Consider the following 13804-nt stretch of genomic DNA (forward strand, 5'->3'; position numbering starts at 1 on the left):
TTTTTATCATTTTGTTGTTTCATGTGGCTTACTCCTGTGGTAGAAGGAACATAACGATATCTTAATGCCGTCTGTCTGAAATTACTCGTTGCCTTTGTACCGTGAGACTCAGTTATAAAATAGACCATTAATATCCTTATGAATACCTCAAATTAAGCTCGTATTGTATTATAAGTTTTTGTTCGTCCACTAAAATATTTACTTGCGACAAACTAAAGTAATTGTGCCAAATCATGTTTATTACAACTTGGCAAAAAATAAGTGACATAACACAACGAAAAACCCACAATATATTTTAATATGTGATCTCTAATACCAGAGAGTAGACCCAGGTCTCAAACGACTTTTCATTAACGCTTTGCTTTACCCAGATCATAACATGCCATTACATCTTATGTAAGCATATGCTATCTATGGGCAACGTCTTCATCCAAACATACGGCGATGCGCACTCGAAGTGAGAACAAGGCGACATACAAGGCGCGCCATTTTAAGTACGGCTACGGAACGCTAACCGCCCTGCTTCGACAAGGTTTTATCTAGTGGCGCAGGGGCGATCTTAGACAGGTATTATAAATTGAGATCTATTTATGGTTCGTGACGTCCATTCCCAGCGCCTCGTCCACCATCTCTTCTACATGCTATATACGTTAATGTGTTCAAGCTTAGCATACTGTTTGTTTTGCCATCGCCCCAACCATTTATCAAGAAGTTCTTTGTTGTAACGGAACGACATTGCTGACTAAGAAGTAGAGTGCTTTCTAGCCGGTAAACATCCACAGCTAGGGCTCATGATGGCGCATTTGGTGAGACACACATATGGCTGACTAGGAATCTGTAATATACTGCAATTGTTGCCGAGTTCTGCACTCTGACAGCATCAGCTGAGCGAAACCCTTGACGATAAAAGCAAGGCACAGGTGAATATAAGCGTTGGCAAGTATTGTTTAATGGAAATATGAATATGCGCAGATAGCATCAGTTAGTTCCTTGCATAAGCTTTTCTCTCTCTTCTATTTCTATTGAATGGTGTGTAAAAATCTAGCCTTTCTTGATCGCAAAAGAGGCCCCTCTATGTGAGATCGACAGCACCAATGAAGCTAAAGCGGTTGACTCTTACCCGGACAGCGAGCACACGCATATCGAATACCTGCCAAGCAGGAACTAGTCATCAGAGATGACAGATACGAAGTTTCAAAGCGATCGTCATTAAATTTTTTTATTTTTTCATTAAAATTTGATAAAATCAGCTGACGAATAGATTTTACTCCGGGGATTCCCGGAGGTCCTACTACGTTATACGGGTATAATGGCAAAAAGAAAAACTTCCAATTTAGCTTGAATGCAGGTCTACCATCGGTGCAGCCGACATCGTCAAGTTTTGCAATCGATTATACAGTAGCGATATGTATTGCAAATCTACAACATATGTGGCACGAATAAAACATATAGGACCATATGAACAAAAATATTCCCTATGCAAATAAGCGAAAAAGAAATAGTCATGTCGACGGCAGCGAGGTAGACGGTAGCGTTCGTTCCTGTTCCATGTGCGATCCGAAAGTCTCAGCGGTTTTCGCTGTGTACGTAACCTTAAGTTTATTTCCCCCTTGTAACATCTGAGAAAATTTTTGCGGCATGTATTGCAATTGTGGCTCGAGATGTTAGTGTCCTACAGCTGCTAGCTATCAGATATGCTTTAGATAACATTCAGAGCAGTACATGTTGCAATATTTTGGACAAAAAAAAATATAACTATTGTACATGATATACGTATCTAGCATCAAGCTATGTCCAAATATCTTGACCGACTTCGCAGCAGTGCTTTAACTTGATCACTACGTGCTACACAGATAAGTGATAGATACAGTGACGCTTTTGGATTGTCTTTCTTGGCAAGTTTTTCGTGCCGGTTTTTCACGTCTTCGCTGGAACTATGTATGTAGCAAACAATCGTATTATAGGCTGGTAAACATGGTCGCTGACGAAGGCGGCACACAATAAACGATCAGGAGAGCATGCTGGTATTGTCATATTTCCGGAGTAGCTTGTTCTTTCTTTGGCTGGAACGGTTATCATACCTATTGATAATCTGTTGTTGCGCTCTACGACCTCTCTTCTATCCAATCGACTATATCCGGTTCAGCTCCTACCCCGAATCTCTGCAGAAGTCGACGCCAAAACTAGAGATATGGCGGCGCTCTTAAGCCGCATGCGTATGTAAACATACCAAAAACTCCAAACGAATTTCAAAACCAGCTGCTTTATACCTAACCTGACCTTCTGTAAAAATAGTTTTCGTAATCAACTTGAAAATGGCGAGTAAGTTACAAAAGATAGCACGTGTTATATCATCCAACCTATGAATGTTATGCGTGGGTTAATCGGAGCTCGATTTAATGATAAGCCCTGAATCTAAATGAAGTTTTCAAAAGCCAATAGATTAGGTCTAATATAGAATTTTATACTAGTAGTATAGTATCAACGCTTTTCCGAGCTGACTGCCGGAAACGTTATTTGTTATTTTCTTATCTTCAAGGAGTTATTATGATCGTTGAATTAGCTTGGGCCCGAATTATGCATCGCGTTGAATCGGCTCTATTTCATTCGAATAGAGCCATTTCAATCGCTTGTTGAAACTTACAATTAAATGTTGAAATTATACATTAGTTATTATATAACTAATGTATAATTCCTTTCCTCTCATGAGCAAGCCGTGCATTAATTAGATGCAGTAGACATAGATACGAAACCTGGAGAACTGACGTGAGGCTCTGGCGGCTCGAAGACCTTTAACCTGCTTATGCATTCAAAAAGATAGATCTGTTAATTCAGTCGAATCCCTTCCAGCCATGATTGATCGAGGCCTCCAATGAGAAAAAGGCTTACCTACGAGTGTCTACACAACTATCGTTAAAGATGTCGCTTGAATACTGGAAATGACTCAATAGTAGATTTTGGCTATTCGTATTAGGGCCCGCTTATCAAGAAGGAACATCCATTTCGGAGATGATTATCAACACACTGGGTTGATACAGCGAATTTTCAATCACCCACGTTACAACATATTTTCTTACTGATTTAATTTGGGGCTTTTTAAGGTTATGTTCTAAAACATGTTGATTCTGAACAAGTGGAAATCCTTAAAATACGAGACACGACTAGAGTCTACTTAATAGCCCAATAAGTGAGTAGCTACAAGTTGAAGTCTCTTAATACCCATTTAAGGCGGCAATTTAATATAATACACTTGGTTACCTGGCACACGTTTAGCGACCCACCTTAACGCACTATATGGTAAGTTGCTGAAGAGCCAGGATGGCAAGTGTCGTTTGATGCTGGCCAAGCAATGTGCCCAAGTACCAGCCAAATGCCACTAACCCTTCGTTGAAATTCACAATTATTCTGTATTTGCCTCAGATCGTTAGTCGATACAGATAGATCGAACCGAGCCCTGAACCAACGATCCGATAGTGTACTCTCCGACAATCACTCAACAGCAGCGATAACATGGCGGTTCATTAAAGATTTAGCTAATTAGATTGCTGTTTATTTTCGCTCTTTGTCTAACTTTAGTAATCGATTGCTCCCATTATGTTCAGGCTGTAGCTTACTCTGAAGATGACGCTGCACCTTTAGCCCTATGACCTTCCATTATTGACCCTTAGTACAACTGCCATGATCCTTCGGGCCTCACGAATAGGTGTTCTTGCTTCGCTTTCTGACGCCTGAAATAACGTTCACAGTTGGACGTGAAGTCCATTTCCAGTAGAATAGACACCAATAGTTAATGACCTTTACCTAGCAACACGCAAGGTTTAATGATATTACCTATTAACCATGCTGTCCAGGACGATTCGCAGTACAGCTAAGGAATACATAGCAGTTCTCGCCAGCGGCCTGTTTTTTTCAGGATATGGGGGAGCAGGGGCGCAACACGCGTGCGCTCTTCCTTTTGCTCATCTTTCATTCTGTGGTAATAACTACTGGCGACACTAGCGTAACTTTGAGTGCCAAAACGCGTCCCTCTAGTACTCGCGAATATTAGAACGAGAACGCATTCTATTACTTGTGGTGCTAGTACGTCGTGCGGTAGTGACAACACATTGCTAGAATAGTACCGAATCTGTGTGTGCTTATTGCCCGGAGATGTTTGAGTTTGAATGAAAGGCCACACGGACGGCGTCGCAGGTGTTTAGGAAGGGTATTACCGATTTGTGGCAAAACAAAGTAGGTCTACCACGACCCAAAGGTAATAAAAGCAAGGTTTTTATAATGTGGAAATTAATTTAGCTCATGTTGGAATGGCGTAAAGTTTACAGAATAACAGGTACGATAGATAATGTTTAGTATCTCGTACTGAGTCATGGTTATGCTCAAGTAACCAATGGACGTTTAATTGTTTTAGTTGTCTGCCAGTGAGCTCTAACAGGTAATTAGCCTTTTGTTCGCTATGGCTCGCAACTGGTATTTATAAAAATTAATATAGAAAAAGATATGCTCTCACGGTTCGTGTAACAAAATAGTGCTCATGATACAATGCTCATGTACTATTTTTTCTCAGTTTTGTCATCAATTTTATACTCCGCTTTAATAATACTTTCCTAATAGAGTTGTGATTCACTTGTATTTAATTTACAACCGAAGACGTTATTTTTTTTCACGTCTTGAACGGTCCCATCGTGGAAGAAATGTATGACTTAGTTTTTGTATGTACGACTAAGCACTTACTTATTTCCTTTGTTGTGTAAATTGCAGCAGACGCGTAGCAGTCGTTTATAACGGGACCTTTCAAGGCTCCCAGGGGTTGTCCCTCGTCAGAAAGATGCCGCTATGCCTCGGGTTTTTCGTGTCGCATGCTTCGCGCCTCTTATGTCTTACAACAACCAGATTCAGCCCTCGCCCTTGTCGCAGCCCCGAAACTTTCACACATCTGCTCTCACGAAGAACACCGTCCAAACATCGACCAATGGTTCAATCGCCAACGAAACGGCAGCCATTACCAGCAAGCAGTTCGCTAGTGGCTTCACTACGACTGATACCAGCAGCGATAGCGGCGGTACCAGCCCGATCCCAAAGGAACATGCAGCGAACCAAGCCCTCACAGCGGATGCCACACAGTCGTTCATCAAGAGATCTCCAACACCCATCCATCGAACCATTGAGATACCGGTTGCGACAACTAGATTGTATACTCACCAGCAGCAGTTCCAGCAGACCAGACCCCCAGCAGTGACAGAAGCAACAATTGTCATTCCACAAGTCGCCCCTACTGACAGAATTGCTACTGAATTTGCCGCAGAAGGTCCGCAGCCGCGAACCTGTGCCAATGAAAAAACGCCGAATACGAACAGAGCTTTATCTCTGTCGTCCGCAACACGCATTCGGGGATCGATCGAGGAGGACGGCGAAAGTGGCTCCAATCGAAACGAGAATTGTCTATCCAGAAATCCTCTAGGGAAAGTTGGGATGGTGTCTTCTAGGCATATCAGACGACCTGTGCTACGGGGAAATACCGAAGCAGCGACTGAAGTCGACAAAGTTACGGAAGTTGGAGCAGCAAATCAGAATAGCTCTATTTTAAATACTGGGGAAGCGACAGTCTCTCGAGGTACGAGTGTTAGTACAAGTTTAGAAGAAACCTTAGGCGGGGCACGAGTGGTTGGTGCCAACAGTGAGCAGACGATAAGTGCTAACGACAAGGGTAGCGGAGCACCTCTTTCAGTCAAGGCGTTACCGGTAATTGCTGCGGCGCCACGAAGAGTTGGACCAATATTTCCGGAGACAATAAATGTAGCTCGAACTAAAACAGGTAAATTTGATTAGAAAAATTAAAAAGTACAGTATGGCAAGTTGATGTTGAAGGAACATGAAGGTGTGGTCAATGTCCTATAGATGCCCTAGAATAATAATAGTTTAATAATAAAGCTATCTTAAGTAATAGACTTCTAGACAAGCTTTCCCGCGAATTCTAAAAATATCAGGTTGTCAGAAACCATTAATTGCAATGTACAGTAGGTACGTTATTGCGTAACATCAAATATTTAATACAAGTTAAAAAATATGCCCCTAACTAAGGCGAATCTTCTGTTCTCGGTTTTCATTGGGAATTTTCTTCTAAACTTTTTATATTTTTTGTCACCGCTTTTCTCCTATTATTTACCTGACATTTGGGCAAGCCGCACATTGTAAGCACGTATTACTCGTCGTCTTGGACGCTGATAGAATACAACGGGCATGACCCAGCGTTGATTTAGCTTTTAAGTGTGCCCCCAGTTGGACATGTTTGTTTAGTTCTACTAAATTTATCCATGATAATATCTTCGTAATGTTCTACATGTAAATTTTTCATTGCAACGTTGCTAATGAAAGCCGTTTAATCAAGTAAATCTATCCATATTTTTCAGAAAGTCAAGCTGGTCCGATTTACACCACTGTTAGGTAACCTCGAATCAAATACGAAGATTCGTGAAGCGTGAAGCTAAATAGCAGTCACTGATGATCGAGGTGAATCCAGTCAGTGATTAGCATTTACTCGAATAATGGTTATAAAGAGAACAAAAATATCATAACAAGAACATTTAAAACGCGCTGGTAACCAATAGTATGGGGCACCAATTTCTACTGCAATGAATATAGGAACCACACGAAAAGCGCAACTTCTATCGAGTTCTTGTGGCTAAATATGTACACGAGTTGAATATCTATACTATGTGCAAGTTACGGCCAAACAAAGATTGATTCATCTTTACTATTCCTTGGAAACGTTAGTATACAAGCAAGTTCTGTACAAGTGCCTGGGATTATTTATATATATTATTATATATATATTTTCTATCAGAGGCTACGCTGCAAACTATGAGACAAATTATGCTTATTCTATAAACGCTCGAGATTAATTCTCTCATTTACCGTATACTTGACACTGCATCATCGCTACAACAGGAACAAGAGCAGCAATTATTATCTATTTTTAGCATGTCGCCTCAGACTGTACGTCACCGATCGAACGATCTAACCGCTATTCGGGTCAGTCGAGACTCGCTTCGTGTCCCCGTATGAAAACGAGCCACCGTATTATGTCAGACCGTGCTAATCGACCGTTCCCGACTACCTCATACTAGATAGACCTTGGGGTCTAGTAATCACCCGCCATATTTGAATCTAACCATAGTCCAAGCGTAAGTTTATCGAGTTTTACCGGGATCATCTAAGTTGCTTTGGACTTCGATTAGTGATCGATATTACAGAATCCTCTTTGCTGGGTCTGGTTGCTGCTTTGATCTATTACTTTCGTATCGATCATGCAAAGAAATTCGAAATTGACCCAGAGGCACATTCCAGCCAGCCGCAAAAATGCAATAGAAAACTACCTTGAGAATAACTCAATGGTAATGTATTCATCGACTCCAGATGTAGAAACTAAAGTGGTCAGACGGCAATGACAAAAAGGGCTGGTAAGTTGGTCACAAGCTCACGAGTAAGTTGACCACATTAGACAAACTGGCTTTGATTTATTTTCCATGAGCCACAAAACTATTCGTGCATATAAGTCTTTGTACGTATATGTGGTGTATTGTAGTACAAAGGTTTCAATTACACTAAAGACGACTGAATTTAAATAAGCCTGACCTATTCAAACAGATCTATACGAACTGTACAATTCTCTGGCCAGGTAAGAAAAAAAAACTATAGGATAAAAAAATAAGCTAAAATTCGTGCACCCCTATCTATATTTGTATCTAATTGCAATTTTAGCCCATACCCTAAACCTACTGTAAAATTGTTCTAGGATCCGCTAAGCAGTATATGATACCGCTGGCCCCCACCATGTTTTTCGTGTAGGTTGTCTCATGTCATTGCCTAATTTTCTACTGGATGATCTATTTTTCTTTTTGCTATCATATTTGTTGTGACATAATCTATGATGTAAATGTGATGTAATGATGCAACATGATATAAATGAGCACGCTAAATAATACCGAGTACATTAAACAGCGCCGCATCAAATAACCTAAGGCAGGTTATCAATCTATATATACAATCTATATATTCCTCCAATCTGAAAAAATAGATCACCTCTGTATTAGTCCATATCTACTGTTACACACATATCCTCCACTGCGTGGATATGTACAGTCCTTTAACCCGCTCTCTGATCGTGCCGCACACGAATGTGATTTCCATCAGGCGTTCTGTTATGATGGCGAAACTGCGTAGAACTACCGATTCAGTAGATCGCCTACTATGGGTGGTTTACTTGAAGAACGTCCTCCGTCGCAACCGATGTTTGGATGCGTATTTGGCGTGACCTAGATGGAAATCAGATGCTAGATCTATGCACACGCCTATATCTGAACTGGACACGCAGGCCTCTTCAGCTAACAAAAACTTATTTGAAAGCGCGAAGTCCCATCGATCTGTAGCTATATGAAACGAGTTTACTGTGTGAAGTAAACCGGAGATAATATAGGTCTGAAAAAAAGAAAGGTCGAAAGAATTGCCCATCTTCTATCGATTGACAGGCACCAACAATGTCAGTGAAACATGGATCAAATGTATTGCTTATAGTCAGAACGATCCACATAATCTCCTGGTTGTTTCTGGGTAGAGAGCAGGCTTATTTAAGTTCGTTAAGTATACAGGGCACACAAAAGTATTGGTGGTGATGTCGTATGTTTCCTGCGTTCACCTGTCCCGTTATAGAAGACGTTTTTTAGCGCACGATGTTTGTCGTACAGCACGATAAGACAACTGTGCGCTAAACGAAGAATTTCGATTTCACTGACAAACAAAATCTGCTGCTTCGGCCTGTGTTAAAATGCACAACGACGAATTGTCTTCTACCAAATATTGACAAACGAATCTATTAAGACAATTTTCGAGAAATTTGATAATAGTTATTGTTAGGTTAGCAATGATTAATGTTAATAACAATTTGGTAAGTCATGATGGAAGGCCTTAGAGAAAAATAAGCTGATTCTTAACTCGGTGTATTGAAGACCTGCTCTCGATTCGAACTACATGGAAGTACACATATGTTGCATCTTTAAAAGCGTTTGTTACAGGGTCGCTAGATATGTAAACAAACAACAGTGATACTATATCGCCTATGCAGTGGTGTTCTGCTGTCGGATCAGATTGATCTGTATGTCTGTAAAGTTTTCATGGTGTGCATTCAGAGTGTTTTCCTCAGAGTGCACTTAGATTCCCATGCTCTTACGCTTTGATATATATAAAACAAAAAAAAAAAAAAAAAAAACACTTAGCTGTTGAATAAAACATCAGTAAGAAAAGGCTTTTTGTTAGAAATGTGCGAAAACCTAGTGAGTGGAAAAGAGCGAGTCTAATAAAAGCCTATCGTTGAGCTAAGCCGTAGGCCAGTGACAAAACCGCGTGACTTTGTTACAGCACGTTTTTTCAATATCAGCATCGTCGTATTTGATTGCTGTCGTTCTCGTTTTCGTTGTGAAGCATCCACTGCAATGTATCTAATTTACACGTATTCTACTCCCCAAAATCGATCTTCATATAAACATTTCATAGCGTTCTTATTTCATCTAATGTGACAAGGAAAGCGAACATTAACGTGCGCACAAAACAAAACTTGCATGATAGCGGCGGCGGCGGCCTTAGGCACGGCAACGTGTTTGCATTCATAAGAAACACAAGCATCTTGAATCCAGATTTTACTGAGACAACAAAGGGGATAGCCAACAACCAATGGAAAAAAAAACACTTCGGGGTCAATACTCCGCAACGTAAACTTGCTCTCAGCGAGTTTTGGCAGGAGACTGCGACGGCCTAGTTAGGCCGTGGATTTACTTTTGGATGACCTCCGTAATAATATCTAATGATCGTGGTTCAAATTGGTTCAATATATAGAAAAAAATATTAGCCGTAAAAAAGCATATGCACGCGCACTTCACGACTTTCTTTAAAATTATCTCCACGTAAGCTGGAGAGCGGCAAACTGTGACGAGATATTCCAAGCCGAAGGTCGGTCAAAGCCTAAAAACCCTTTTGAATATACTAACCATTTGATAGTTATACTAATATATTTCGTAATTTCCTTTCATTTTTTTTTTCAGATACACTCGTTGTTGGCATACCCGGCTTAGAGTACTTGGCCTCCATCGATCAACTCAACGTTAAAAATAAGATTCTAATATTAAAATGTAGGTTGGATAAGGGCTACGTCCTTTATTATTGTACCTCACACGACTACACAAATATGCAAAAGTAGGCTGCTAATATTCTACCAGGATTTCCACGATTGGGGGAAGCTCCTAACGTGATTTAGTACAAGGCATTCCATTAATAAATTGAATACTATTACCTGTTTGCTGGTTGGTGGGCTCATCCCTTTTTCATTTTAAGGCCTCCGCAGAATGTTCCGGTCACAACTATAGTTTCGTTGTATGTTTAAAATCGGCGGAACATTTGGCCAAGCAGCAGCTATCGGATTACGCCTTAGTTATCTGGGCAACAAACAACCTATGGTATGCCTCATGCAATGATTCATGCTTGTTTAGCTCAAGTGCCCAAAATATGACATTAAAATTAGCGTGCATTCATCGTGTTTTGCTAGGCATTGCCGGTCACGTTTAACGCTCCGGCAGATAATGTTGACTATTCCAATCGACTGGAAGCTTGATTTCGTTGGCCTACTACTACGGTTTATTTAGCTGATTAGTAAACATGTAGCATAACAAAAACGTGACTTTCAGACTGTTGCAATCTTTTTAAAGTGATTTATTTTTCAACGTATAAATAGTAAACAATAGTAAAATAATTAAGTAGCCAATAAACTCTGCTAAATTCACTTTATTAAGATGTAACTTAAATAGATGTCAGGGAAAATAGAAGGGCTTATTTAATATCTTTCCCTGTATTTTGCATCAACCGTAAGAGGGTATTCATTTGCTAAAACCGTATCATTATCTCATAATGTATACTCATAGTATACGCAGCATATTAAGTGGCTAAAATTTATTATTAATGTCGGTCGAACAAGGTCCCGGACATTGCAAGTAGTTTATAGAATTCATGTGCGGTTAACAGACTATATCATAAGCAGCTGCTGCAATTAATCATATATATACTTTTTATTTACATACAATGTATATTCCGTCAAGGTCACCTGTCTTCCGTCAATAATACTAAAAGCTAGGATCAATCTCTTCTTCAAAAGGTTTTCATTTTATGTCCCTGTGGTATTCTAAGCCACGGATGTATTATTAAGTTCACGTACATATCATAGACGCACCTACTCTAACTTCTGAGAGCAAGATAATATTCTTGATAAGGTTCAAGTCTACTCGAATATACTCGAATTAACGACTGCACAAGGTTGGAAGTCGTCCAGATATTGCTTTATGTAGCATGCTTTATACGTTGGTCTGGCATCATTGGCGCGCTTTACTTCTTCAAGCAGCAACATACAAGTTGAAATACCTTGAATTATTACTGGTGATTCTACTGGTCTCAATAGCTCGATAACCAAAAGCGAAAAAGGGGTCAACACTTGCAAACGATCTACTTAAATAGAATTTTCCCTGCCTAGAGCCTGTTTCGGGCTTCTCCCTAGGAATAGGCTGTTGTGCCGGTTCTTGGGTTGATTTCTAAACGAGCATTTTGCCTTCCGGTTTGTAATCCCTCATTTTATGTCCGTAAACAAATCATGATTTGTGTATTATCGGATTGTCTAGTGCTGTATCTTGACCGTTTCGAAAGATCAAGTGGCAAAGTTTTAGTGAAATTTTTACTACTGAAGCATGCGTTTGCTTAGGCGAGCATCCCTTACACTAACTTTACACAGCAACAGATGTAGTCTATATAACGATAAACACAATTTTTACGGCTATTTAGCAACAGATGCAGTTTGTACAGCAGTAGATATTGAATTGATACACATGAGTGTATCTTCCCATTCCAATGCTCTTCGTCGTTAATATGGCAAGGTGTTTACGATTTCACTCAAACTTTTCCAAGTACTGACAATGAAGTCGCACTCGAAGTTAACTTCGTTAATTAAACATCTAATTGCACTTTTAATTGACATGTCTTCTAGACGTTTGTTTATATATATAAAGGATATAAGCCTACATCTAATTTCCTTATGTATATCCCAACTAGAATCGGGTCGAGGCTTTGTCGCTAGCATGTGAGCAAATAAAGACGGCACAATTATAGAACATATTCCTGCGTTTTCTTATTCGTTCTACGACGATGATGTATTTTTAGCGCGTCGCTGTGTATGGTCTATACTCTTTTTGCGTACGCCTTTCGCATAAGTAACACTATTCTTTCGTAATGTTGCTGCTTGCCAACTGTATGGCAGGTAGCAACGTGGCGACAATCAAAAGGTTCATCTGCAGTCAAATCAAAACTACCAGCCTGTAGTTTTGGCCTGCGTCAGCCTACGTAATTACTGCATAGACGGAGCCACTGTGGAACAATTCCAATGACTCCGGCTATATTGTGCCGTTCGCATGCTGGGGATTGGCAATTATCTCTAAATCAGTGCTAATATTATCCATGGGGTCAGGAAGGAAATTTCGCTACGAGAAGCCGGGGAAACTCGACATAAGCGAACCAGATTCTTGCATCGTGCTAAAGTTGTTCAGTCTACGTTCCAAGCGGCCAAGGGATCTCTCTTCGTCATTTCGCGTTTTTTCTCTGCCTTGGATCGAGCAACAATTGGCGGTAATACGGTTCCAGGGAGAAGTCAAATACAAGAGAGAATAGAATGGCTTTTAGAGAGAATCCATCGTACAAAGGCTGACTCCATCATGGGTCACTAACAGGAAACAGCATATGGAGAACAGTCCTAAAATTTCGGCGATGCATTTCCCACGGTTTCGAAGGCGGCTAGCCTGGCTGGGCCATTAGGTGTGATGAGCAGAAATGGATCCTGCTCGCTCAAGCGTTATACAGCTAGAACTGCTGGACCTACCTTGTTGCAACTGTTGGAGAATGATTGCGGTTGCCTTCCAAACTAGGTGCCTTAACAACAAGGAAAGGTCTCGAAGGAGCTACCATAGTTGAACTCTATGGAGCTTGTAACACTAAAAACGGTTAGAAAAATTCGGGTAGAGCGCTGTTTGACCCTACATATCGGTTCAACCAACTTTCGACCTAGCGCGCATTAAGCAACGGGTTAGACCTATAAAAAACGTAATATTTCATAAAGTTTATTTATTAAAGAAACACCTTTTAGATCATGTCGAGATTGTTACTGTGCATGTATTAAGTCTCTTTATTTTATTACATTCGTAATGTAATATATGTCGTGCGTATATAGTTATATATGTCATGCGCATTGAATTAATGTTAAGTATTTCTATGTAGTTATATAAGGCTCGCTCTAGCATTTAACCTGGTTTCTAATTAAGGTATTTTACTTTTACCCGTTTATTGATTACAGCAATTGCCGGATGTGAGACGGCACACGGAGGTTTTGCGGTCAGGAACCTCCTCGGTCAGAGGGTTTTCGGAGTTGAGGAAAACACTGACTGTTTTATTTCAACTTGCTTATGTACTTTTCCGGTAACTGCCATAACAGTAGTCATACAGTGTGAATGATGATTCATTAGAAGTACCATATAAAAGTTTTTTACTTGCGATAGCCTTAGCATTGGCATTGTATAATCATACCTACAATGCCAAAACTCAAGTATTTTGCCAATAAACTATTCACAAGGATTCGAGGTCTTTACTCTAGAGAAAAGACAAAACAAAATTTAGCGTTAGTGAAATAAAAATCGAAGATAGATTTGATTTCATTAGCTTCAAATATATG

At 40.1% G+C, this 13804-nt stretch overlaps 1 protein-coding gene across 5 annotated transcripts in view; it reads left to right on the forward strand.

Moving 5' to 3' along the window:
- Nucleotides 1-13804, forward strand: part of LOC111263975 (uncharacterized) — a 36295-nt gene that overhangs the window by 17362 nt on the left and 5129 nt on the right. For 3 of the 5 annotated variants that reach the window (XR_015312512.1, XR_015312511.1, XM_086969885.1), the window contains exons 2-4: nt 4759-5812; nt 10092-10178; nt 13430-13551. Coding sequence is in view for 3 of the 5 variants with exons in the window: in XM_086969885.1 (XP_086826011.1) it covers nt 4834-5812; nt 10092-10178; nt 13430-13551 (1188 nt within the window). In the remaining 2 variants the exon portion in view is untranslated. Of the gene's footprint in view, nt 1-900; nt 921-4758; nt 5813-10091; nt 10179-13429; nt 13552-13804 lie in introns of those variants that run through there. The other 2 variants (XM_086969886.1, XM_022839524.2) reach the window with 2 other exon arrangements.

This window comes from Varroa jacobsoni, unplaced genomic scaffold (assembly GCF_002532875.2).
Source record: "Varroa jacobsoni isolate VJ856 unplaced genomic scaffold, vjacob_1.0 scaffold_807, whole genome shotgun sequence".
NCBI lineage: Eukaryota > Metazoa > Arthropoda > Arachnida > Mesostigmata > Varroidae > Varroa > Varroa jacobsoni.